This window comes from Heteronotia binoei, chromosome 3, assembly GCF_032191835.1.
Source record: "Heteronotia binoei isolate CCM8104 ecotype False Entrance Well chromosome 3, APGP_CSIRO_Hbin_v1, whole genome shotgun sequence".
In the NCBI taxonomy this organism is placed as follows: Eukaryota; Metazoa; Chordata; class Lepidosauria; order Squamata; family Gekkonidae; genus Heteronotia; species Heteronotia binoei.
In genome coordinates, this window is record NC_083225.1 from 133,243,495 (window position 1) to 133,268,430 (window position 24,936).

A 24,936-nucleotide genomic window follows, 5' to 3' on the forward strand; every position below is an offset into this window, starting at 1 on the left:
AGAGATGGCAAGACTGAACATTGACATCTTGGGAATCAGTGAACTAAAATGGACGGGAATGGGTGCATTTAACTCAGTGGATCACTACATCTATTATAGCGGGCAAGAGTCCCATAGAAGAAATGGTGTGACCTTTATAGTTAACAAGAAAGTGAGGATGGCAGTAATGGAATACAATCTCAAAAATGACAGAATGATCTTGGTCCATATCAAAGGCAAACCATTCAATATCACAGTAATCCAAGTCTGATGCAGAAGAGACTGAAGTGGACCATTTCTATGAAGATCTACAACACCTTCTAGAATTAACACCAAAAAAAGATGTCCTCCTCATCATAGGGGACTGGAATGCCAAAGCAGGAAATCTACGGGTAACTGGAACAACTGACAAGTTTGGCCTTGGAGAACAAAATGAAGCCGGGAAAAGACTAATAGAGTTTTGTCAAGAGAACAAACTGGTCATAGCGAACACCCTCTTCCAACAACCTAAAAGGCGACTCTACACATGGACATCACCTGATGGGCAACACAGAAATCAGATTGATGATATACTATGTAGTCAAAGATGGAGAAGCTCCTTACAGTCAGCAAAAACAAGACCTGGAGCTGACTGCAGCTCAGATCATGAGCTACTCATTGCAAAATTCAGGCTTAAACTGAAGAAAACAGAGGAAGCCATTAGGCCATTCGGGTTTGACCTTGATCACATCCCTTATGAATATACAGCGGAGGTGAAGAATAGGTTTAAGGAACTAGAGTTGATAGATAGAGTGCCTGAAGAACTATGGACAGAGGTTCGTGACATTGTACAGAAAGCAGCAGGCAGCACCATCCCAAAGAAAAAGAAACTCAAGAAAGCAAAGTGGCTGTCTGATGAGGCTTTACAAATAGCTGAGGAAAGAAGGAAAGCGAAAGGCAAAGGTGAAAAGGAAAAATTCACCCAACTGAATGTAGATGTTCAGAGAACAACAAAGAGAGATAAGGAGGCCTTCCTCTATGCAAATCAATAGAGGAAAATAACAGAATGGGAAGGACAAGAGATCTCTTCAAGAAAATTGGAGAAATCAAGGGAACGTTTCATGCAAAGATGACCATGATAAAGAACAAAAACGGTAGGGACCTAACAGAAGCAGAAGAGATCAGGAAGAGGTGGCAAGGATACACAGAAGAATTATACAAGAAGGATCTCAATGTCCTTGACAACCATGATGGTGAAATCGCTGACCTTGAGCCAGACATCCTGGAGTGTGAAGTCAAATGGGCCTTAGAAAGCATTACTAACAACAGAGCAAGCGGAGATGATGGTATCCCAGTTGAGCTATTCAAAGTCCTAAAGGATGCTGCTGCTAAAGTGATGCACACATTATGTCAACAAATTTGGAAAATGCAGCAGTGGCCACAGGATTGGAAAAGGTCAGTTTATATTCCAATCCCAAAGAAGGGTAATGACAAAGAATGTTCAAACTATTGCACCATTGCACTCATTTCACATGCCAGCAAGGTCATGTTAAAAATCCTACAAGCTAGGCTTCAGCAATATGTAGATCGGGAACTATTAGGAGTTCAAGCTGGGTTTTGGAGAGGTAGAGGAACTAGAGATCAAATTGCCAACATTTGCTGGATTATCAGATACGGGAGTATCAGAAAAATATCTATTTCTGTTTCATTGACTACGCTAAAGCTGGCTGCCGATCGCGTAACGGGTTCGTTACAAAGTGCTGGTTATTACCTTTAAAGCCCTATATGGTTAAGGACCTGCCTACCTGAGGGACTGTCTCTCCCCATATGAACCCCAGAGAGCACTGAGGTCAGCGGGGAAGAACCAACTAACTATCCCTGGGCCGAAGGAGGCAAAACTACAGAACACCCGTATACGAGGCTTCTCTATTGCAGCACCACACCTATGGAACCAGCTCCTGGAAGAAGTGAGCAGTTCCGCAGGGCCTGCAAGACCATCCTTTTTAGGAAGGCCTTTGCCTGACTAATCACTTGATGGATTCGCCTTAAGTGAGATCCGCCATCATATCATATCTGCTGATGGAATAGCACCAGAAATATTTAATGTGTAATTTTAAACTGGAATGTTTTTTAAGGTTAAATGTTGTTTTTAATACCTATTGTATAATTTATTCTATTAATATGTTGTTAGCCGCCCTGAGCCTGCCTCGGCGGGGAGGGCGGGATATAAATAAAACATTATTATTATTATTATTATTATTATTATTATTATTATTATTATTATTATTATTATTATTATTATTATTATTATTATTATGCCTTTGATTGTGTGGATCACAACAAACTGTGGCAAGTCCTTAAAGAGATGGGAGTACCAGACCACCTCACATGTCTCCTGAGAAACCTGTATAAGGGTCAAGAAGCAACTGTCAGAACGGGATATGGAACAACTGATTGGATTAGAATAGGAAAAGGAGTTCGACAAGGATGTATATTGTCACCCTGCTTATTTAATTTATATACACAGTACATCATGAGGAATGCTGGCCTGGATGAAGCACAAGGTGGAATTAAGATTGCCAGGAAAAACATCAACAACCTCACATATGCAGATGATACCACTCTAATGGCAGAAAGTGAAGAGGACCTAAAGAACCCCTTGTTGAGGGTGAAAGAGGAGAGCACAAGAGTAGGCTTGGAACTCAACATCAGAAAAACTACGTTCATGGCATCTGGCCCCATCACACCTTGGTAAATAGAAGGGGAAGACATGGAAGTAGTGACATACTTCACATTTCTGGGATCCAAGATCACTACAGGTGGAGACTGTAGCCATAAAATTAAAAGATGTTTTCTCCTTGGGAGGACAGCTATGGAAAACCTGGGCAGTATAATAAAAAGTAGAGACATCACCCTGCCAACAAAAGTCTGTATAGTCAAAGCAATGATATTCCCAGTAGTAATGTATGGCTGTGAGACCTGGACCCTAAGGAAGGCCGAGTGCAGAAGAATAGATGCTTTTGAACTGTGGTGCTGGAGAAGAGAGTCCCCTGGACTGCAAGAAGATCAAATCAGTCAGTTCTAAGGGAAATCAACCCAGACTGTTCCCTGTAAGGTCAGATGCTGAAGCTGAAGCTCAAATACTTTGGCCACCAAATGAGAAGGGAGCACTCACTGGAGAAGATCCTGATGCTGGGAAAGACAGAAGGCAAAAGAAGAAGGGGACAGCAATAGACGAGATGACTGGATAGTGCTACTGATGTAACAAACATGAATTTAAGCAGACTTTAGAGGATGGTGGAAGACAGGAGAGCCTGGCGTGACTTTGTTGATGGGGTCACAAAGAGTCGGACTCAACTGTGCGACTGAACAACAAAAATATCTACAGCATACTCATCTTGTCTTTAGAAGCATCTCACTCATTTTTTCCAGTAGCCTCTTAGGAATCTCCCCACACTTCAGTTTCAGTTGCTCACTTTCTGTAATGCTGCTTTAAATGTCAGCACATACCCTCCAGCTAGTACCAGAGAAGACACTGCCACAACTGCCAATCACTGGAGCTAGCCCTTACTCTACCACAATGCAACTTCTCTTTTATTTCCTCCTCTTTTCCCCACCTCTGTGGACCAGTGAAACTGATGGGGGGAGGATCATGTCAGTGTCACAGAATGGGTGTCTAGGAAGGAAACTGATGGGAGGGAAAGTTCCCCTCGTTTTGTCAGTTTCACTAGGGAAAGGGGAATAGTGAGGGAAACTGGAATAAGTCAATACAGCAATGTTTTCTCATTTCACTTAAGTCCAGGGAGGAGAGGTAAAAAGAATAAATAAAAAGGGATTTTCAAATATGGGAGAAATGGTGGGCAGAGAAGACTGAAATTTTGCTTTGGATGAAAAGTATCTGTTCACAGGTGACATTAAAATATGCTTGAAGATTGCACCTTCCTGCATGAACATCAGTGGATTGAAAAACATGATACAAGTGGAAGGTCTGCACTCCTCCCAGGGAAAGCTGATGCTGCCCAGCCTGGAAGAGCTACAGGAAGCACCCAGTCAAGCTGTGCAAGGAGTGGGGTTGGCTGGATGACTCTTCCGCTGTAATACAAGACAAATGCAGGACTTATTCACCTGTAAGCTTTAACAGCCTGACTTGTACCTTTGGTTGAGAGAACATTACCTTTTGGACCCAGAGGTGGTTTGGGACAGGAACAGGGTAGGGCTTTTTTTTGCCAAAAGTATAAAGCAACCAGAGTAACTTGCAGACTTCGGTGCTGCTGCTGCTATATATTGGCATGGGTGATTTGCTGCCACCTAGTGGGTATTCTGTAAAATGAAGCTTCCGAAATAGATCCCCAGGTGGGCACTGGGCAGCCATGTTGGTCTGAAGCAGTATAACAGATTTTGAATCCAGTGGCACCTTTAAGACCAACAATAGTTTATTCAAGGTGTGAGCTTTCATGTACATACACACTTCTTCAGATACATCCTGTGCTGGTAGTTATTCAGGGAGAGGAAAAATACAAGCAATGAAAGGGTGCCTTCTTTTTTTTCCTTTCCATGGCCTGGGGTTGCTAGCAGTTTCAATCAGTGATAGGGTTGCCAAGTCCAATTCAAGAAATATCTGGGGACTTTGGGGGTGGAGCCAGGAGACTTTGGGGGTGGAGCCAGGAGACATTGGGGGTGGAGCCAGGAGATATTGGGGTGGAGCCAAGAGCAAGGCTGTGACAAGCATAATTGAACTCCAAAGGGAGTTCTGGCCATCACATTTAAAGGGACGGCACACCTTTTCAATGCCTTCCTTCCATAGGAAATAATGAAGGATAGGGGCACCTTCTTTTGAGGTTCATAGAATTGGACCCCCTGGTCCAATCCTTTTGAAACTTGGGGGGGGGGTATTTTGGGGAGAGGCACTAGATGCTATACTGAAAATTTGGTGCCTCTATCCCAAAAAACAGCCCCCCCCCAGAACCCCAGATACCTGAGGATCAATTCTCCATGATTTTCTATGGGAATATATCTCCATCGGGATCAATAGAGTTCCCAGCAGATATTTCCCTCTCCTCCCCCTGCGTTCTTCTGACAACCCTGAAGCGGGGGAGGGCCTTCAAACCGGGGGATCCCCTGCCCCCACCTGGGGATTGGCAACCCTAATCAGTGATGCAGCACAGGAGGAAAGGTTACATTCCTTCTCCCCATACACCAAACTCTGTCTGAATCAGGGATCTGTTTAGCTTCTATTTCTATTTTTTTAAATGCTGGGAATGATCATTCATCAGTCTTTTGTGTCTGTATTTGTGTTTGTCCTCTCAAGCCATGATGAAGGCCAATTGAATTCTCCCGTAGGTTGTGGTTTTCTGATATTAGTAGGTAGGCTACCTTTGACCATGGAAGTTCTGTAGTTCATAAGCCTAATAGGAGGGACTTCCAAGGGTGAAGCAAGGAGGAGAAGCATAGGAAGAGAAGAGCCAAGAGAAGGTGTGGAAGGAATGACCTTGTAGGGTGGGTGCAACTTACAGCAATTTCATTTACATGCAACAGCTGCTCTTCTGCACAGAACTGCCAACTGCCAACTATCCTATTCCTTTCATGGAGGTGTTGTGTATGTGTGACTTTGTTTGGTGAGGGGTGTTAGTTCCTGCCCGGCTCATTGGAGCTGTTAGGACAGGCTTCCCAATCCCCAGTTTTACAGGCTTCCCCTGCCCCCAGCCAGCTGGTCGGCGGGGGAAGCTCCTCCCCCTCAGCCACCCTGTACCTCTAGATCTTGGTCAGGACCTGCAAACAGGTCCAGTTTTAAAATGTGTGTGTGCCTTTAAATTGGAGCAGGAAGTACTTCATGGGGAAGGGTTAGCAACAGCAGACCTCGTGAGAGTGCAGCCCCTCTGTTTGTTTTGCTTTCCTTTCGGACGAGTGAGTGTGTGTGTAAAAGAGCAGCGTAGACCCTGTACTTTCCAGACCTGGTTGTGGAGGCACCAGAGACTCCTGCTTTGTTCTACTGCTTCAGACCAACAGGCTGCCCACTTGCATCAGAAACAGTTAAGCGTGTGTGAGTGAGAGAGAGAAAATGGGGGGAGCGGAGGGAACTCTATTATTCCCTATGGAGACTTATTCTTATAGGAAATAATGGAGAATTGATCCGCGGGTATCTAGAGCTCTGGGGGGAGCTGTTGTTTGAGGTTGAGGCACCAGATTTGCAGCATAGCATCCAGTACCTCTCCCCAAAATACTCCGCAAGTTTCAAAAAGATTGGACCAGGGGGTCCAATTCTATGAGACACAAAAGAAGGTGCCCCTATCCTTCATTATTTCCTATGGAGGGAAGGGATTTAAAAGATGTGTGGTCCCTTAAAATGTGACGGCCAGAACTCCCTTGAAGTTCAATTATGCTTGTCACACCCTTGCTCCTGGCTCCGCCCCCAATGTCTCCTGGCTCCACCCCCAAAGTCCCCAGATATTTCTTGAATTGGACTTGGCAACCCTATGTTAGGACTGAGCTTGGGGACTGGGAACAATGGGAAGCAGGATCCAAATCTCTGCTTCCCAGGACCAATCACCAGCCCCCTGCTGGTTCAGATGACCCAATGACACTATAGCGCGGGAACTTTGCAGGGTATATAGTTGGCCCCATTGGCCCAGTACAGCAGTCTTAGTCTTCCTATTACCATGCTGTAATCACTAATAAAGAGCTGTGATCAACTACAACTAAGTCTCCTCATGCATCAAGCCCACTATTTAACAGAAGGCTTAGGGGAATGTTATTTACTAGGCAATGTTATTGGGCTCCATGCTTTATATTCAGCTTCCTGTATCTACACATTAAGTCTCTATTAAGTGGACAAGGCATTTTTTTTCTCCAGGTATGTTGGCAAAGAGCAGTTTTGGCAATTTAAGGCAGACAGAGAAAATTTCCTAGAGAACACAGTAATTCCAGTTTTCTACATGAGGTTTACAAACCAATCAATCTCTTCTGCCCCCGGCCGGCCAAATTGCCCGTGCGGCCAGTGGCAGCCCCCAGAACTATGGCAGAGGCCTTGGGGACTGGTTGAAGTTGGGGGGGCTGTGTCCCCACAGGCCCCCTCGTAGCTACAGGCCTGAGTCTAGGCTAAATAAGGTTGGCTCCTGAAGAGTACACATCGTGTCAGCACTAGCTAGTCCCAGTCAGTCCCAGGAGAGCCAGTTTGGTGTAGTGGTTAAGTGCGCGGACTCTTATCTGGGAGAACTGGGTTTGATTCCCCACTCCTCCACTTGCACCTGCTAGCATGGCCTTGGGTCAGCCATAGCCCTGGCAGAGGTTGTCCTTGAAAGGGCAGCTGCTGTGAGAGCCCTCTCCAGCCCCTCCCACCTCACAGGGTGTCTGTTGTGGGGGAGGAAGGTAAAGGAGATTGTGAGCCGCTCTGAGACTCTTCGAAGTGGAGGGCGGGATATAAATCCAATATAATCTTCTTCTTCTTCTTCTTCTTCTTCTTCTTCTTCTTCTTCTTCTTCTTCTTCTTCTTCTTCTTCTTCTTCTTGTCTCTTGCTTAGAATCTTAGACTCTTTCAGGGCCTCATTCTGCCAGCCCTAGACTTTGATTGATATCCAATAATTGCTAAGCAGAAAACACTTCCATTTTGCACTGGATGCAACTGGACCCTGTAAATGTTGCCATATTCACAGCATGCTAAGCAGAATGAATTCCCATATGGATGATACCAGCAGCTTCAAGAGATAGGATTGGGACGTATGAGCTTTTTCATTGTAAAAAGATGGGAGGACCCCTCCTTTTTGACTGCCTAAGGGACTATGCCTCAACAGCTATACAGGCCTGAGCCTGCAGAGAGGAGGGAAATCAGGTGAGATGGAATAAAAACACTGGTAGATTCCAATCTATCATTCCAAATATCACACTGTGAACTGGCCATGATGGCTAAATGTCATGGGAGCTTGAATAGTCTGCAGCCTGTTGTCTGGAATGGAATCCAAGTTGAGGGGCATTTGACATGTGAAATTCCAAGCAGCTTCTACTTCAGTGGCATTTCTAATGTGACTGTAAAACCTCCACTGAGCAGAATGTTCACATTAAAATGTTTCTCTTCAGTATAATTATAAATAGAAATAGAAATCAGAGGCAGTTTCTCACCTGTAAAACACATAAAAGTGCAAAGTGATGGGCATACAGTGGAAAGTTCCATTGAACTTAGTGTGACTTATTTCTGAGGGCTATGCTCTTCATCAGGATGTGGAATGGTATAGCATAGCCCAATCTTGTCTCAGAAGCTAAGCAGGGCATGGATGGGAGATCACCAAGGAAGATTCTGCAGAGGAAGGCAATAGCAAACTATCTTTGCTTCTTACTTGCCTTGAAACCCTTTGCTGGGGTCACCATGTTGGTTGCAGTTTGATGGCACATATACATATGCAGTACGTCTGGTTTATGGGGTCTATATGAACAAAACAGTTTAGCAGTTAGCTCAAGCATATGATCAAAGATTTCTTCCCTGAAATTGGTCTTGTCAGATTTGACTTGCAAAACTGATTTAAAAAAATCAGAATCTCTAAAACATTTCCTTTAAAATTCAGCTATCCTTGATAGCCCAGGCAAGCCCAATCTTAGAAGTTATGCAGGGTTCTCCCTAGTTAGTACTTGGATATGGGACTATCAAGGAAGGCTATGGCTACTATGGAGGCAGGCAATGGCAAACTACCTATGAATGTCTCTTGCCTTGAAAACCCTATGGGGTTGCCATAACTTGGCAATGACTTGAAAGCAGAAAAGTGGTTTACATTTTTCCAGTTCTATAGTGACAGTACATCTTGTGAGTCCACATTCATAGACAATGGCAGTAACTGGTCAGAGGAATGTTTTCAGACAGTGAGTTGGCACTGTGGACAGAGTTCTAACAAAATATCACCCTAGGTCCATAAAATAGGACTGGTTAGTCATCACTCACTCACTACTGTATTTACAAAAGCACCTGCATTGTACTAAAAGCTGTATAATAGGGGTAGCCAAACTTGCTTAACATAAGAGCCACATAAAATAAACATCAGATGTTTGAGAGCCACAAGACATGAGCATCAGATGTCTGAAAGCCACAAGGAAGGAAGGAAGGAAGGAAGGAAGGAAGGAAGGAAGGAAGGAAGGAAGGAAGGAAGGAAGGAAGGAAGGAAGGAAGGAAGGAAGGAAGGAAGGAAGGAAGGAAGGAAGGAAGGAAGGAAGGAAGGAAATAGCTGGGGGAGAGAGAGGTGGAAAAAAACAACTTTAACTTGAAATGCATTTTCCAAGCTGCCAGCTGGCAGTTTTAAGAGAGAAATGCCTTCTCCAAGCTTGCTGATGGGGCAGTGGGAGTTTGGAGAACCACACAATATATGTGAAAGAACCACATGTGGCTCTTAGGCCACAGTTTGGCCACCCCTGCTGCATAAGTACAATGAGATAAAATAAGAAAGTGTAGGTAGAGCAACAAAAGGGAGTCAGAAAATGGAGGACAGGAAAGGCACACAGAAGGAAAAAATGTTTTTAAAAGTAAATAGAGAGAGAGAGAAAACAGAGGACTGTGAGCATATTTTCACTATAATGAAAAGTACGGTAACTGAAAGTTATCACAAAGTGACCCTAAGTGCCCTGTAAAGAGGTTTATGAAAGATCAAGAGACTTATGAAAGACCACACAAGGGGAAATAATATTACCATTTCTTCTGAACTTTCTTTAAAAACAAATATATTTTAATATTATTTATCTGTACATGCACCATGTCCTGGGAAGGCCAAAGAAATATTTGATGGGAATGTTCATTCATATATTACAAAGTACAACTATTACTTGACCACATGAAATGATGATCCTGGACCTGATGGTTCTTATATTATTATACCTGTCAAGTACAGGTAGGCTAGAAAGTGGTACACCTTATAATCAGTGGTTATAACTAAAACTAATTGTGTTCATTTAATTCTATTGCAGAGCACATGTAGAATAAAATATCCAACTCAAGAGAGCAGACGTAATTGCAATTTTCCAGGCAGTAGCCAGGCCATTATATCTAAGCAGGGACCAAGGCATTCATATCACAAAAAGAACAGTTGCACTTGAAAGATGGCTGCAGGAAGGAGATCCACAATAGAGAAGCAAAGCAATAAAACACCTACAGCAAATCGCCAAGATGATGTATGTGAAGTGCATGAAGCCCTCAAAAAGCACTACATGACTGTTAAGAGCTTGGCCCAGCATTCTACTTATGATGCAAATTCTGTTCCCCAAAGGGAAAAAAATATTCCCTGTTCTAAACTGCTTGTGAGTCCCACATTGAGCTAGCACATGCATAGTGAAATACTTGGTGATTTTCTGCAAAATGATATGCCAGATCTGAGTTTAAGGGAACCTTCTGATGTAAAGTGAGGCCTTCTGATTGCTCACCTGAGACTTCATGCTGATGGGAAGAGGCTCAGTCAGGAAGTGAGAACTAAGTAAAGGATTTGGAGCTGGGAATCTGGGTCATGGCATAACAGGCTCCAGAAAGGTTAGGCATATATGCCCAGTATCCAAGGCTCAGTCATTCCATCATTCAAATCCAGGTCAGCAACAGGTTGGCAACATTCTCCATGTGCACGTCCCACCTTTTCTAGGTTATGGGAGGCCACTAAGGGTGCTCCACCCAATAGTTTCTAAAATTTGGGTTCTGATCTCAGAATGAAATACTGGGGTACCCACATGGGATTGTAGCCATTCTGCTTAAGCAGAACAAAAAATTGAGGGGTTTAAAAAACCTGGAAAAATACACATGGAATCAAAGGAGGAAACTGTCAAGAGCAGAAGATGGGGCATTCTTAAATTAGGGTTCCTCATGTTTAAATCTGCATCTCATTGCTATTAGAAGCAGCATCTGTGAGAACCATATTTAAGTAAGTTACAGGCTTGGCTATATGTATGCAGGTGCTTTAAAAAGGGCAGTATTATTATGAAATGACTGCTGGAATGAAGAAGCACCACTTCTCTGGCTTCAAGAAGGGGCAAAGGGAGTGCATCTGATCACGCATCAACTGGATCAGGGAAACAGTCACCCACGGCTTCCAGGGGTTCAGTGTCAACCAAGACTTCTTGAAACTCTGTTTCTGTCATAGCCTGTGACTCTGTTTGAGGTCCTGGTTCAGGCTCCACTTTAGGATTCAGATCCATTCCAGCCTCCAGTTTGGAACTCACAGGACCTTAAAGGAAACAAATTGGAGATGGAAATATGAGCCTTGCTGTTCCCCAGCTGAGCACAGGGCCTCCCCCACTGCCAGCAAGTGCTTCCACACCACTGCTCAACTGGCCAGTGGGAGGAAAGTGGAGGCAAATGAGGTGGGGGGAGGGGCTCTATCTTTGTCATAGCCTGGACTCTGTCCTGACACACTGCCCTGGCACAGTGTGTCCTGACACACTGACATCACTCCCCATGTGCCCAGAAGTGACACATCACCAGGGAATGCTAGGGACATTCTTGCATTTGGGCAAAACTCTATGATCCCCAGAGACATGCTGACAACACTTTCAGGTGCACAGGAAGTGATGTCAGTGCAACACTGCTTATATCATTATGTTGCCAGTGAGATCCCCACCACTGGTAATTTCTCCGCAATCAAAATGGATATATACATATACACACAATATAATTGTATATTTTTAAATATTCTCTTCAAGTATTGTAAATAAACGTAGCATTAACATGACCCACAGCCAACCTCAGCTCTTTGGGCTTCAGCATGTTTACTTCTTGTGTGGCTGCTTACAGACTGATAACACAGAAACTCTCCTTTGGATGGCAGGCAGTAACAAAGCAGCCCTTATGCTTCAGTAAGACGGGGAACAGGTAGAAACCAGAAACAGGGCACCTCTCCTCTGGAATGCCCTCTCCCTTGAAGATTGCTAGGTATCTGTCTTAATGTACTTTCACATTGTTTTTATGGCTTGTTTTATTATGGATAATTCTTACCTTGTGTTTTTATGATTCTTCTAGGAATAAGGTCCATTGGGAAGAAAAATACAATGGGCTCTGGAAAGAGGCTCTGGGCGAGTGCCCCCTCACCCTTACTGTCTTCCCACTCACCCAAGTGAAAGCATTCACTACTCACTCCCCCCACCATTGGTGTCTTCTCACCCCCCTCCAACTTCCCACCACCACTCCCCCTCCAACCCACACCCTCAACCACCTCTTCCTCTCAACTATCCCTTCACCCTTGGCACTCCACTACTCCCCCCCCCATGACATTCAGTCATCCCCACCCTTTCTGTCTTCCCACCCAATCCACAGCTGAAACAGATGCTGGCTCCCCCCCCCCACCTCCCACTTATGTGTGTGTGTCCCCATGTCTGTGATGGCTCAAAGCTCTGAAAGAGGCCCAAAATGGAGATAAGGAAGAATAATTATGGTCAGTGCAGGGGGGGCATGATGACAGTCACACAAACACTGAAACTCAGAAATTCCTTTTCTTTGCACGCGTTGTTGCATTTTCCTGTCATAATCAGCCTTGAGGCATTTAGCATCAGCGTGAGCTTGTAGTGTGATCTGGGTTTTTTGGTCAGCATGACTGTGTAAAGTATACCATAGAATATGCACCTCAAAGTGGTCATTTTCTGACTTCAGCTTTCTTCCCCTCTCCCTGCAGCTTCTCTATAGGAAAAGTACAGTCTTTCTCCACAGTGGGCACCAAAGCAGGAGAGAAGTGACCTCAGCAGGGTATAATGGCACAGAGTCCACCCTGCAAAGCAGCCATTTTCTCCAGGGGAGCTGATCTCTGCCATCTGGAGAGCAGTTGTAATTCTGGGTGATCTCCAGCCCTCACCTGGAGATTTGCAACAGTGGTTCCCTAGCAGGAAATGGCTGGTTTTGAGGGTAGAGTCTATGATATTGTACTTGTCTGAGATCCCACCCCTCCTTCAACCTCAACCCCTCCAGGCTCACCAGGAATTTCCCAACCAGGAGTTGGCAACCCTATCTTCTTCTCAACCAACCATCAACCTACCTTTATCTCCCTCTCTGACTTCACCTTTCCATCTCCTCCCCCTCCCTGCAGCCCCTACCTGGGAAAAATAGTATTTCTCTGCAGTGAGGACCAAAGCATCTTATAACATTATCTCTTCCCCTTTTAATCTGCACAGCAACCCTGTGAGGTGTGTTAGGTTTTAAATTACCCAGTCAGCTTCCACAGCAAGAACCTGGGTCTGGCAGACCCTGCTCTGAAGTGCTAACTCCTATGCCACACTGGCTGTCTTGGGGGGGGGGGTGCTGCTGCTGCTGAACAGTAGCAAGCAGCCAAGCCTAGTGTAGCCAACCTCCAGGTGGAGCCTGAAGATCTCCTGGTATCACAACTAAACTCCAGACAATAGAACCTTCTCCCCCTGGGGAAAATAACTGCTTTGGAGGGTGGACTTTATGACATTATATTCAGCTGAGGAAGAACCAAGCTTGGTTGCCTAGCAACAGCTCCTGCCTATCAGCTTCTCCAGTGGCTGAATAATCCTTGTCTGTCCTGGGGTGAGGCTGAGGGGAGAAAGAAGGGAGCGAGTGACAGGAAAGAGGCAGCCACCATGGCCTCTGAGGAAATGCCCCCAGCAGGGCCAGGCCTTGCCACCTAGCTGTATTACCACCTTTATTCCCTGTCTCTTCACTATTTCTCTGCTGCTACTGCCTACTCTCTCTTCCAAATGCCTCAGAAAGTGGGTAGGCAACAGCGGGCGGGAGACAGGAGTAGACTCAACCAATGGAATGCAACAGAACTTGAGTGGTGGTTAATGGCCAATGGGTGATCAGGTGAGTCATCCCTAGTACTTTAGGGCTTTTTTAATAGGAGAGATTGTATTGGTCTTACTTTGTAAGCCACCTTCAGTCTGTGTATTTATTTATTATACTCTACCTTTCTCCTTACTGGAGACCCAAAGTGGCTTACATTGTTCTCCTCTCCTCCATTTTATCCTCATAAGTCTGTGAGGTACGTTAGGCTGAGAATGTGTGACTGACTCAAAGTCACCCTGAAAGCTTCCATGGCAGACTAGGTACTTGAACCTGAGTCTCCCTGAACCTAGTCTGACTACACCACATCAACTCTGTCTTCTATGTCTGCAGCATATACATTTTCTAGATAAAGAATAATGTACAGAACAGCTTTCCATGCCAAATACCCATATTGTATCCTTTAGGAACCATCAGAGAAGTTCTCTACTCAATGCAAACAGCCTGTGTGGTAAGCTGCCACCATATAGCACCTGTTTCAAGCAGCATCATTGCATCATGGGTTACATCTGAATTGAGCCTACTCAAAAGATACTAGGAAGGGGAGGGCACTTCCATGGTTGCTACCCACTGTTTCTAGTCCTGTTTCCAATAGTGCCCAGAGATAGCAGGTTCTACAAGTTCATCTTACCCAACTATTCTTTGCTACATATCTTCGCTAGTGAATAATAGTTTCCCAAACCAATGTAGTCACCTGGATTGGTGGTACTGTCAGCAGTGGCATCTGTAGCTTCACAGTGGTCTCCATTAGGGGAATTCTTTGGTCCTTCAGTGGAAATGGCAGCCAGGGTGATACCCTCATCCTTCTCATCTTCTGTAGGAGAACATAGTAAGAGGCTGAAAGGAGCAACTAGTCTGACCTATCAGAGTTTAACATCACCAAATCCATTAAATTTATACTCCCATTTATCTATAAAATCTCCAAGACAGACAACAGAATCCATATGCAATTGCATAAATAGCCTCTTCCAATGTGCAAATTCCTGTGGTGGCCATGTTAGATTGATGCAACAAAACTGAAAAGAGATCTCTTGATACCTCGATTATTACAATGGCATAATAAACCTGGTAGTCTTTAAGGTGCCATAAGAATCCTTTTAAAATGTTTCCCCCTTCCAAATACATGGTGCCTTACAAAGCTAAAGGGGAGGAGGCTATTCTGAAAAGTTTACACCCTCGAGTTAGATGAGGAAGAAAGGGGAAAGGAAAGGGGAATATATAATAAAGTAATGGCTTAAGGCAAATATAAAACCAACTTGTGTTATTAACTTCACTTAGACAAGATTTCCGGATTCCAGATCTCCTCATCTGCATTCCGCTGAACTTCTGGAATGTACCAGAGTGTGGTTTGGGTTCTGAATGCCTTGGATCTGGTGACAAACTTAACAAAACTGTGGGTGTTCCAGAGCTTTCATCCTACATAGAGGTCTCCTGCAGAAATATCATGGTGGCATATACATTTCCCAAACCAGGGCACATAGTTGCTCCCCAGGGCCATTTAGGAAAATGGCATGTAGGAGAAAGCTCAAACCTGCTCTCCTTATGCACCACAGTTCTAATCTGAATCAGAATTGTGCACACCTGGAAATGAAATTCTGAACATGGAACTCCAGGGAGTGTCTGATTGACAGGACTCATACTGGCTACTGAGAAGACATGAGGACAATGTGTGAATTAGCCTTGATCAGAGGCAAGTAGAGGAAAAGGAGGGACACATGGGGACTCTACATCATGGATGGTGCTGAAATCAAACCCTAAGAGCAAAGCGCTGTTGCAGACATGTAATAAGATAAAGGATCTAAAAAGTAGAAAAGGATAAGGACAAGAATATTTTTGCAAGTGATCCAAAGAACTGTATTGTGACTGACTGCAAACTCTGGGTTATCTGGCTACAGAACTTGCATTCTTGCCACAGTGGGTATGCAACTGGGAACACTGGTAAGAGGTCAGATTCTTCTATGAGAATCATCTCAAAATGAAGATGATGGATGCACCATGCAAAACAGAGGAAGCTGTACTCACCTGCAGGCACCGGAATGAAGTTATGCTTGCTTTTCAGGCAGCAGCATGTGATCAGAGAGGCAATAATGGCCAAAAGGACTGCAGCCCCTCCAGATGCTGCCAGAATGATAAGGAACAGAGGGTGCTTCAGAAGATCCCCTGGTTGAAAAAAACAGTTGGTGCTTATGCAGTAAAAACCCAGGAAACCAATGCCTGCTCTCCCGATAATCAAGCTCAAACCAATGGGAGGAAATGGAACTCATAAGGAAAACATACATTGCAGAGGAGTGTATAGGAGTGCTTCAACTGAATGAGAATTGATACAGCATAAAGAGTAAAGGAATGGGCTTTGATCCAGAGGGTCCTTGCCTGATTCAAATCTCGCCTCTGCTCAGAGCTCTCTAAAGAGTCTTGGGTAAGCCTTCCCATCTGCAATACAGAGATAACAGTACTGGCCTACTGTACAAAACAATTGTAAGGATTACAGTGAGATAACATGCATGAAGAACGTTGCACAGAAAGTGTTATATTAATGCCAGGTATTGATATTTTTCATGCAGCTAGATTATTTTGAAAGGTAACTACTGGTTTGCTTATCTAGTAAGGCAAGAGTTGGAAATTGATGTCTAACTAGATAATACATGATTTACACATCCCAGATATTTAAATGTAAGTCTCTAAATGCTTCATACCTGCCTGTGTAGTTTAGATGTAGCTTAAATAGCTTTAAAAGCTTCCCTGTGCTCTTTTCTTCTATGTATCTCATTCTTCCATATGGCAAGAATAGCCCCCCACTAGGTGACCCTAGGTGACTGCTGAGGGCACCACTGGTGGAGAGATACCCTCACTAGCCCTTTTCCCACCCTGCCACCCACCAGTCTGTCCCACAAGGGGCTTCCTTCCCCATGGGGAGCCCCCCCCCACACACAAACAATGCTTAGAGCAAATAAAGCTCAGTTCCCTGTTCTAATGATATTTTAAGTGTGCAGACAGGGTGTGCACAAAGGGAAGTTGCAGGAATAGTGCAGTATATTTGGTGGCCCAGATCAATTGTGCAGAAACATTTAGACAGATTGGCACATTATAAGCCCCTGTGATGCTATTTGCTAAGACTTGCAGCTGTTGCTACAGCTCCTCAGATTGCAAGCTGAAATGAAAGAGCAGAAATAGCTTTCTGTGACGGGGGAGAGGGCACAGCACAGTTATTGAACTGTAAATATCAAAACCATGCACGACTGCCTGCAGTGAGCAGTCTGTGAGCAATCCATTGACTGAAATCCATTCAAAACACTCACCAAGTAATGAATAGCAAAGAAACTACTCTGGACTTTTATTGCTGTTGTTTAGTCTTACTGGTCCATGGCAAAAACATTAATAAGCAGAATAGATTGCCCATATTGTGAATGATTTCCCCCCTTTTTCATCTATGATTGAGGCCAGTTGGAGGAGATTTAATTATAAACTGCTAGTAATTTGTGATTATGTTGAAAAGAATAAACAACGATTAGGAAAATGTTAGGGGCAGTGTCATACAGATGGATGTTCTGACTATTGTGGTTCTGGAAAAATGTTCAAACTAATGGTATCTGTGTTGAGAGAAAAGGGTGAATGGGGATTTCAAGGTAGAGGGTATCCTCTAGGTGAGGAAAATAAATTTAACACATTCAGGTATGTTTCAATGCTAGAGAATTTTGATGTCACAAGAGCAGAACTATAATAGCCTAAGGCCCATCTGTATGGGACAATTCATAGGTCTGATCAAGTGATCTTTGCATCTAACCTGCCTCTCCCACTGAACCTAGGACTGATGGAGTCAATAGCAGAAACAGTCAGGAACCCATGTTAGTGTTGGAGTGAACAACTGGACACCTGGGGGGAGAGCACTACATCTTTCTAAAAGTGTGTCGGTGTTATCTCCTTCGATAGAGATAACACCTCTCTTTGTCTTAACCTGGGAGCTGCCCTCTGACTCCTCTTTTCTTTCTCAACATGGCTTTCCATGGAGACACATGACTCTGCAGGTCTCTCCTATAGATACTCTACAAGGGGGGAAATCATACTCCCATACACATGATGCTAGACGAGCTGGCTATTTGTGGTAGGGAAAGTATTCTTTCCCTTCTCTCTCTTCTTTTGACTGCAACCTAAATGTGAACTGGATCTACTTGAATAAATGTAAGTTGACCTCTCTCTCTCTCTTTTTTTTTAAACTTCTTGTAAGATTTATCTACTGCAGTCAGTATCAAGCTTCTATGACTGGGCAGAACTTTGCTATATTAACCAAATATCCCAATAGTCCATTTATGTAGAAAGGAAGGGAATTACCATACAGCGTGCTATAAACTGAATGAGTTCTTAATGCACATAGAGGAATGAGTCCACAGACTGCAGCTTGGGTCCTATGCCCTGCAAGTGGAGCTGCTCTGCATCAGTGGTGGCTTTCCTATTTCTCCCTCCTGTTGCAGTCTCTCATCCTGGCCAAGTTGTGCTCCCAAGAAGGGTACTTGGGATCCAAGGCCATACTTCTGCCAACTAGTGTAGGAATGTCCCCTCATTAATACTGTATGTGAAATACTGTACATAGATCTTGGCTTATCAGCTTGGCTATTTTGCAGTGTCTGAAAATGCTAAATAGTCACAGAGAAAATTCTAAAGAAAATATTTCCAATAAATCTACAGAGAGAGACAAGGAGAGAGTGTATAGCTTACCATCATCACACAACAGCTCAGTGGAGAATTTAATAGGAGAATTTCTTCTGTGGCAGATCAGCTTTCCACTTACTTTTTTTTCCAAAACAATCCTCCTACCACCATCCTTCACGCAAATGTCTGAATCATTCAGTTCACTCCCATTCAGGGTCCAATAAACATCACTAGAGAGATCACCCACTTCACAAAACAGCTCTGCTTTTCCACCAGGAAGGCAATGAATATGGACAGTTGTAGGTGGCTCTAGGCAATTGTATGATGACAATCAAACAGGAAGAGAAAAGTTAATTTGACAGGACATTGGCATAAGTGAATTCAGCCCAGTGGAAACAGTGGCCTCCAAACCAAAGAATGCTATCCACACTTAAGTCTTACTGAAGTCAATGGGAACTTGTTTAAGTTAATTGCAACATGTACAATTGATTTCAGTGGAATTGAAACATTATTGATTTCCTCTAAATGTGGATGAATAGGCCCCAGGGTGGCTCAGTGACAGAGCATGTGCTTTGCAAGCGGAAGGTCCCAGGTTCAATCCCTGGCATCTCCAGTTAAAGGATCTGGCAGTAGGTGATGTGAAGTAGATCTCTGAGATCCTGGAGAGCTGCTATCGGTCTGATTAGACCAAAGATGTCAAACTCATTTGTTAGGAGGGATGGACCTGACACAAATGGGACTTTGTGGGGCCAGGCCATGCATGTCATAAAAATGTAATGTGAGGTAGCGGAGGTATAAACTTTATAAAGGACACAGACAACACAATTAAAGATATTATTTTCAATTTGAAATACAAACATGCTTAAAACTCTTGCAATATTTTGTTTAAAATGGAAAGGTGAGGGAATAGTGGGATTTGGCAATGCAATTTTAAAAATAAAACATCAAGAAAAAGCACAAGGATCACAGCAGAGACTAAAAATCTAAAATGGTCTGAGCTTGGGAAAACAATGAAATGGCATTGCAAGCTTCTCCACCCCACCCCACCCCCGCGCTCTACTCAGATTAGCAATGGCTCTCCAGTGTAATATCCCCCTTTGGCTGTGGGTTCCCAGGTTACAGTACTCACTAGGTTAGGTCCATTCAGCAGAGACAAGCTGGCTTAAAGCATCAACCCTTTATTTGCAAGGACACAACTCCAAGAAGCATGTGCTTCAGCTGGCTATAGAAACGCTGTAAGTGAAACTGATCTCCACTCCATTGAAACACATTGCAGAACAAAGTTGCAAGGAAAACATGGAATGGATTTTCCATTAAGGTCTCTGGGCCCTATCTATCTGGGCATGTTAAAGCCCTGGGCAGGCCAAACATTTGACACTCCTAGATTAGACAATATTGACTTTGATGGATCAAGGGTCTGATTCAGTGTAAGGCAGCTTCATGATATAGCTGGTCTAAATCTGAGTTGGTCTTTGCCTGGTTGAGAGATTTCCTGGGAACCTTAAGTATGCTACTCTGATTTCCATTTGGAAAAAACAACAAACTCTCTCCATTTACAAATCAATTTCAGTAGGTTTAGTAGACTTGAAGTGCCACAATTCTTATTCTGGCTCAAGGTGGGGGATGAGCCTCGTGTGTGCAATGATGTCAATCAGTCATTGGAACTCTCAGCTTTTAAATATTGTGATCCTGAGGTGTAAATCAGTATCATTTTACTAGCAGACCCATGGTTCAGAAACTTTCTTGTTAACACTTCAAGTCTACTGAACCCAGGGCTTTTTGTAGAAAAAGCCCAGCAGGAACTCACTTGCATATAAGGTTACACCCCCTGATGTCACCATTGTTTCACACAGGGCTTTCTTGTAGAAAAGCCCAGCCAGAAACTCATGTGTATATTAGGCCACACCCTCTGATGCCAAGCCAGTTAGAACTGCGTTTCTGTGCGTTCCTGCTCAAAAAAATTCAGAAAGCATTATGATTTTTGGACAGTAGCCATGTTGTGCACTGGATAGTTTTATAACTGCATTATTGTATTGTAATTCTACTACGAAGTGTTGAGAACTATTTATATTACACAGATAAATTGTTTTGTAAATGGAGAGAGTTTGTTGTTTCTCCCAGTTGTTGCACCTCCATGGTCCCGCTATCTGCTGACCCTGATTTCCATGGCAGAAGAAAAGTAAGATATAAATGCAAGAAAGAAATATAATAAATAATGGCAGTCTATGGGCTCATGACTGCCATTCCTTGATTATTCTGGATCATTTTAAAATGCTCTGCATATTTGTAATTATGTTTCAAAGCTTGCAATGGGAATATTCATGGGATGGGGTCAAATTCCATACAGTATGTGATCACAATTTAAACATGAATTAGAGGGAAGACACAAAAATTCATATAGAGTATTAAACTCACTTGTTAAAATTATAACTTAAATCCCTAATGGAGCTCTACTCATTCGGGCACCAATGTGTTTGTGGTGTCAACTGCAGTTCTCCCTTTCTTCCTTTGGGTGGCAGGAGGGAACACAAATATAGACAGCCTTCCTCTGAACACCACTACTTGGAAACCCTGTTTGTCGGCAACTAGCTGGCCCTTGTGTAAAAATAGGATGCTGGACCAGACTAAAGGGATTATGGGTCTGATCCAGCAATGTTTTTTTTTAATATTTCTAAAATTTCCCATTCTAAAAAATAGCTCTCTCTTTTTTAAAGTCACAAATTAAAACATGGGGTTTTTTGTTAAACACCAGATGGTATGAAACAGTGTTCCACAAGGGGCAGTGCAATCACTGGCCTCATCCTGGATATGGCCTGCTTGAGAGTCATATTTAAATGAGACTGACTCCCATACACACTTGAAGTGTTTCATTCCTTCTAAATCCAGTCCCTCTTGCAGTATTTAAGGGGCTTTCATAAGTGTATGTAGGGCCAGCCTATCATGCTTTGTTTTACTCTCAGAATTATCATCCTATTATTTAAAGAACACCCTTTTCTCCCTACAGTTCATGCAATTCCTATCAAAACTGAACGTGGTAATAAAAAGAGTGATGGTTCTTCTATACAGTGTTTCTAGCAACCAACTTGGTCAACACCAAGGGTTCCCATTAACTTTTGTCATTTCTGAAGCATGATGCTATGTTGATGATGAGCTCAAGCTGTGGTTAATGACGGAGGAATGCTCTGCAGAGATTTTATTTGCCTCATCCTGGATATGGCCCTGCTTGAGACTCATATTTAAAAGAGACTGACTCCCATACACAAATTGCAATCAGTTACTTGAGGTCTGTATCACTGAATCTCTATGTGAGAAACTTGTTGACTTCTGCCTGTCATGCACAGTTAAAGCCACAAAACCTTTGTCAATATTAAAAAGGTAGCAGTATTTGGATTAAACAAGACTGAGGGCAAAATAACAGTTTGCAACCAAGTTTGTTTGTTTGGTTAAATTTCAGCCTAGGTTACATTGGGCACATGGTGAAATGGATCAAAGGTCTGTAGTGAGTACAAGCCATAACTGGCATACCACATTTGCAGTCCACATTTGCAAATTGTTCTGTCATAAGCAATTAAGTGAAGCATCTGGCTGCTTTACAGTTGTTGTTTGGGGGGGGGTGGCTGTAGGGAGAAGGAGGAAGAGGCTGTACTCAAGAGACAGCGGAGCATATAGCTGACAGTGTGATCCTGTGCAGAAGTAGCCCAGTCTTAACCCACTGATTTCAGTCAGTTTAGACTGGAGTAAGTTTGCACAGGATTACATCAGTTGAAATCTGTAGAAAACAGACATTTGAATTTAACCTGAATCCAAGTTCTCCAGTTGTTCTTAATACTTCAATTGTGCTTCGGAATAAACCCTAAGAATATCAGTGGCACTTAATTTTGAGGAAACATGTTTAAAATCATACTCAACACAAAGTGGCAGCAGTCAATTGCACTCTTAGATTTTGTTGACTATAAAATAACCATACTTACCAAATACTCTAAGGAAGAAAGTTTTGCTCTCATTTTGAGGAAAAAATTGATATATCCCTTCATCACTTTGTCTTATGTTTTCCAAAGCCATGGACCCATTTCTCAGACACATTGGCCGGCTATCATTTTTGAAACAGTCCACAGTTAAGTTGACCGAGTGGTCCATTCCATTTATGGCTACTGATAAAGAGCTTTGATTTTGAAGTTCTAAAGGGAAGACAATTTTGCTGCCAATCATTCCAGTGAGCCATTTTATATCAGCACAAGCCCTGCCTGTAACAATCAGAAAGCACAATCATTATTTGTATGTATCCCACACACAGGCCTAGGGTTGCCAATCCTCAGGTGCGGGCAGTGGATCCCCCGGTTTGGAGGCCCTCCCCCCGCTTCAGCATTATCAGAAAGGTGGGTGGGGGAGGAAATGTCTGCTGGGCACTCCATTGTTCCCTAGGGAGACCAATTCCCATAGGGTATAGTGGAGAATTGAGCTGCGGTTATCTGAGACTCTGGGCTCGGGGGTGGTTTTTTGAGTTAGAGGCACCAAATTTTCAGCATCGCATCCAATGCCTCTCCTCAAGCACCCTCCAAGTTTCAAGAAGATTGCACCAGAGGGTTCAATTCTGTGAGCCCCCAAAGAAGATGCCCCTATCCTCCATTATTTCCAATGGAGGGAAGGCATTTAAAAGGTGTGCAGTCCCTTTAAATGTGATGGCCAGAACTCCCTTTGGAATTCAATGATGCTTGTCACGACCTTGCTCCTGGCTCCACCCCCCAAAGTCTACTGGCTCCAACCCCAAAGTCCCCAGATATTTCTTGAACTGGACTTGGCAACCCTACACTGGCTCTTACAAAAGGTACTTGTCCTGCTTCAAAGAGGGGAATTTCTAGACAAAATGACATGTATATTAAAAGCCTGTGGGTTATCTAGGAAAGAGTGGCTTTAAAAGGTTGCATTATCAAAGAGCTAATGCTGTTATCTTTAACATAAAAAGATGAGAACACTTTTTATAAATTGATAAATACACCTTTTCACCATGTAGCTCATAACTCTACAACTGCATTTCATCTGAGTAAAAATCTAAAGCTGTACTAGAATAAAATTGTCCAGGGAAAAAACACTTGGGGGACGGGGGGACCCAGCAAGTTACATACTGAGAATAAAAACCTTCATTTATGAGTTAATCAGTTTATACAACACAGTTTTAAATTAGAGATGCCTCTTTTGAAAGAGTATTACTTACTGATCTATTATTACAAACAACCTCAATGTAGCTCTGAATTCTAACAAAGCATTTAATATGTTTGGAAAGGGCTACACAAGTTGAATGTTATGTTGTGAAATTAGCCTACTGTTCTGTTTAAGCAAGCACCTGTACTCACTTCAAATATACCTTTGACTGGCTGATTTATAGATCTATAAAAGGCAAACATAGTTTAATGACTTTGTATGGTCCATATATTTATACTGATAAACCTGAAAATCAATAAAGCAAGAAAGTAATCCCACCTTCCTAGCATTATTAAAAATAAATAAATAATGGTATATGAATGGGTTTTGTAAACCTAGATAATTTTAGATTCCCTTGCTATAATTCATGATCACTTTTTCCCAATCTGTGTATGGATGCACAAAAGAACCTGAACTACAATCTTACAAACATTGGAAAGGAACTTAAGACCCACTGGAAATGTGTGTATATATACTCACCTAAATGACTTAACAATATTATTATCTACTGCCCAAAATTATTTACTCAAGGTCACATCGACAGACGAGAATAGGATCCCAAAATCTTGTCTTCCATCCTCCCTTTCCAACCGCTATACCACACACAGAGCCTTTCAATCCCTCTACTTCCTTTGCTTATACAAATGCAATATATCAAGGGATCTAGTTAAAATTAGTTTATGAGAAAATCTGTCTTACTTTAGATTGACTGCCTCTTTTCATGCTTTGGCGACTATGACACTAGTATTTCGCCGAGTCCTGTAGACTCCTCTTACAAGGAAAAAAATCGGAACAAAATAACGGCTTCTGCTCACCTAGCAAAGCCAGCTTTATAAAGAAAACCTTCCCACTTACCATCAATAATGGTCAGAATCACCAGCATACATGGCAAGAGAAAAGAAGAACTGAAATCCATTTTAAACATCTTCTTGCATCGTGTGTGTTAAGAAGAAGACCTGGCTATGCTGCTAAACCAATGTACTTCTCAGGAAATGATGTCAGAAGCAGGAACAAAAAAAGAAAAGAAGAAGAAAAACTCATGCTGGAGGGATGTACAACTAATGTATCTAAACAAAGCAGAGGCTGTTTGGTTGACTGATTTTGTGCTGTAGCCACAGCATCCTGATGATCTCTCACTATTGTCTTGTACAGAGAAATCAGGGTGTATAAAACTCAGAAGGAGAATTGGTGAAAGAAGGACCTGAGCAGGACTGTTCCAACCCATGGGTCAGAGCTAGGAAGAATCCCAAGCAAATCCTGATTTGATGCCCTCATACTTGCACTCATCAGTATAATATGACGTACGGCATGAAAAATAAAGGTCCCAGTTCTACAAAAGTTAGGCATATCTTAAATTAACTGGCATGTACCTAAAGACTCCCTTCTGCTAAGTT

At 43.0% G+C, this 24,936-nt stretch overlaps 1 protein-coding gene across 1 annotated transcript; it reads right to left on the minus strand.

The window, feature by feature from the left end:
- Positions 1-10,959: 10,959 nt before the first annotated feature.
- Positions 10,960-24,523, minus strand: LOC132569103 (uncharacterized). Its single transcript, XM_060235284.1, has 6 exons — positions 24,398-24,523; positions 22,306-22,587; positions 18,410-18,655; positions 15,722-15,859; positions 14,394-14,513; positions 10,960-11,135 (listed from the first exon to the last, which is right to left on the minus strand). The coding sequence occupies exons 1-6, from the start codon at positions 24,465-24,467 to the stop codon at positions 10,960-10,962; spliced, it is 1,032 nt and encodes a 343-aa protein (XP_060091267.1). The 5' UTR covers positions 24,468-24,523.
- Positions 24,524-24,936: the final 413 nt, after the last annotated feature.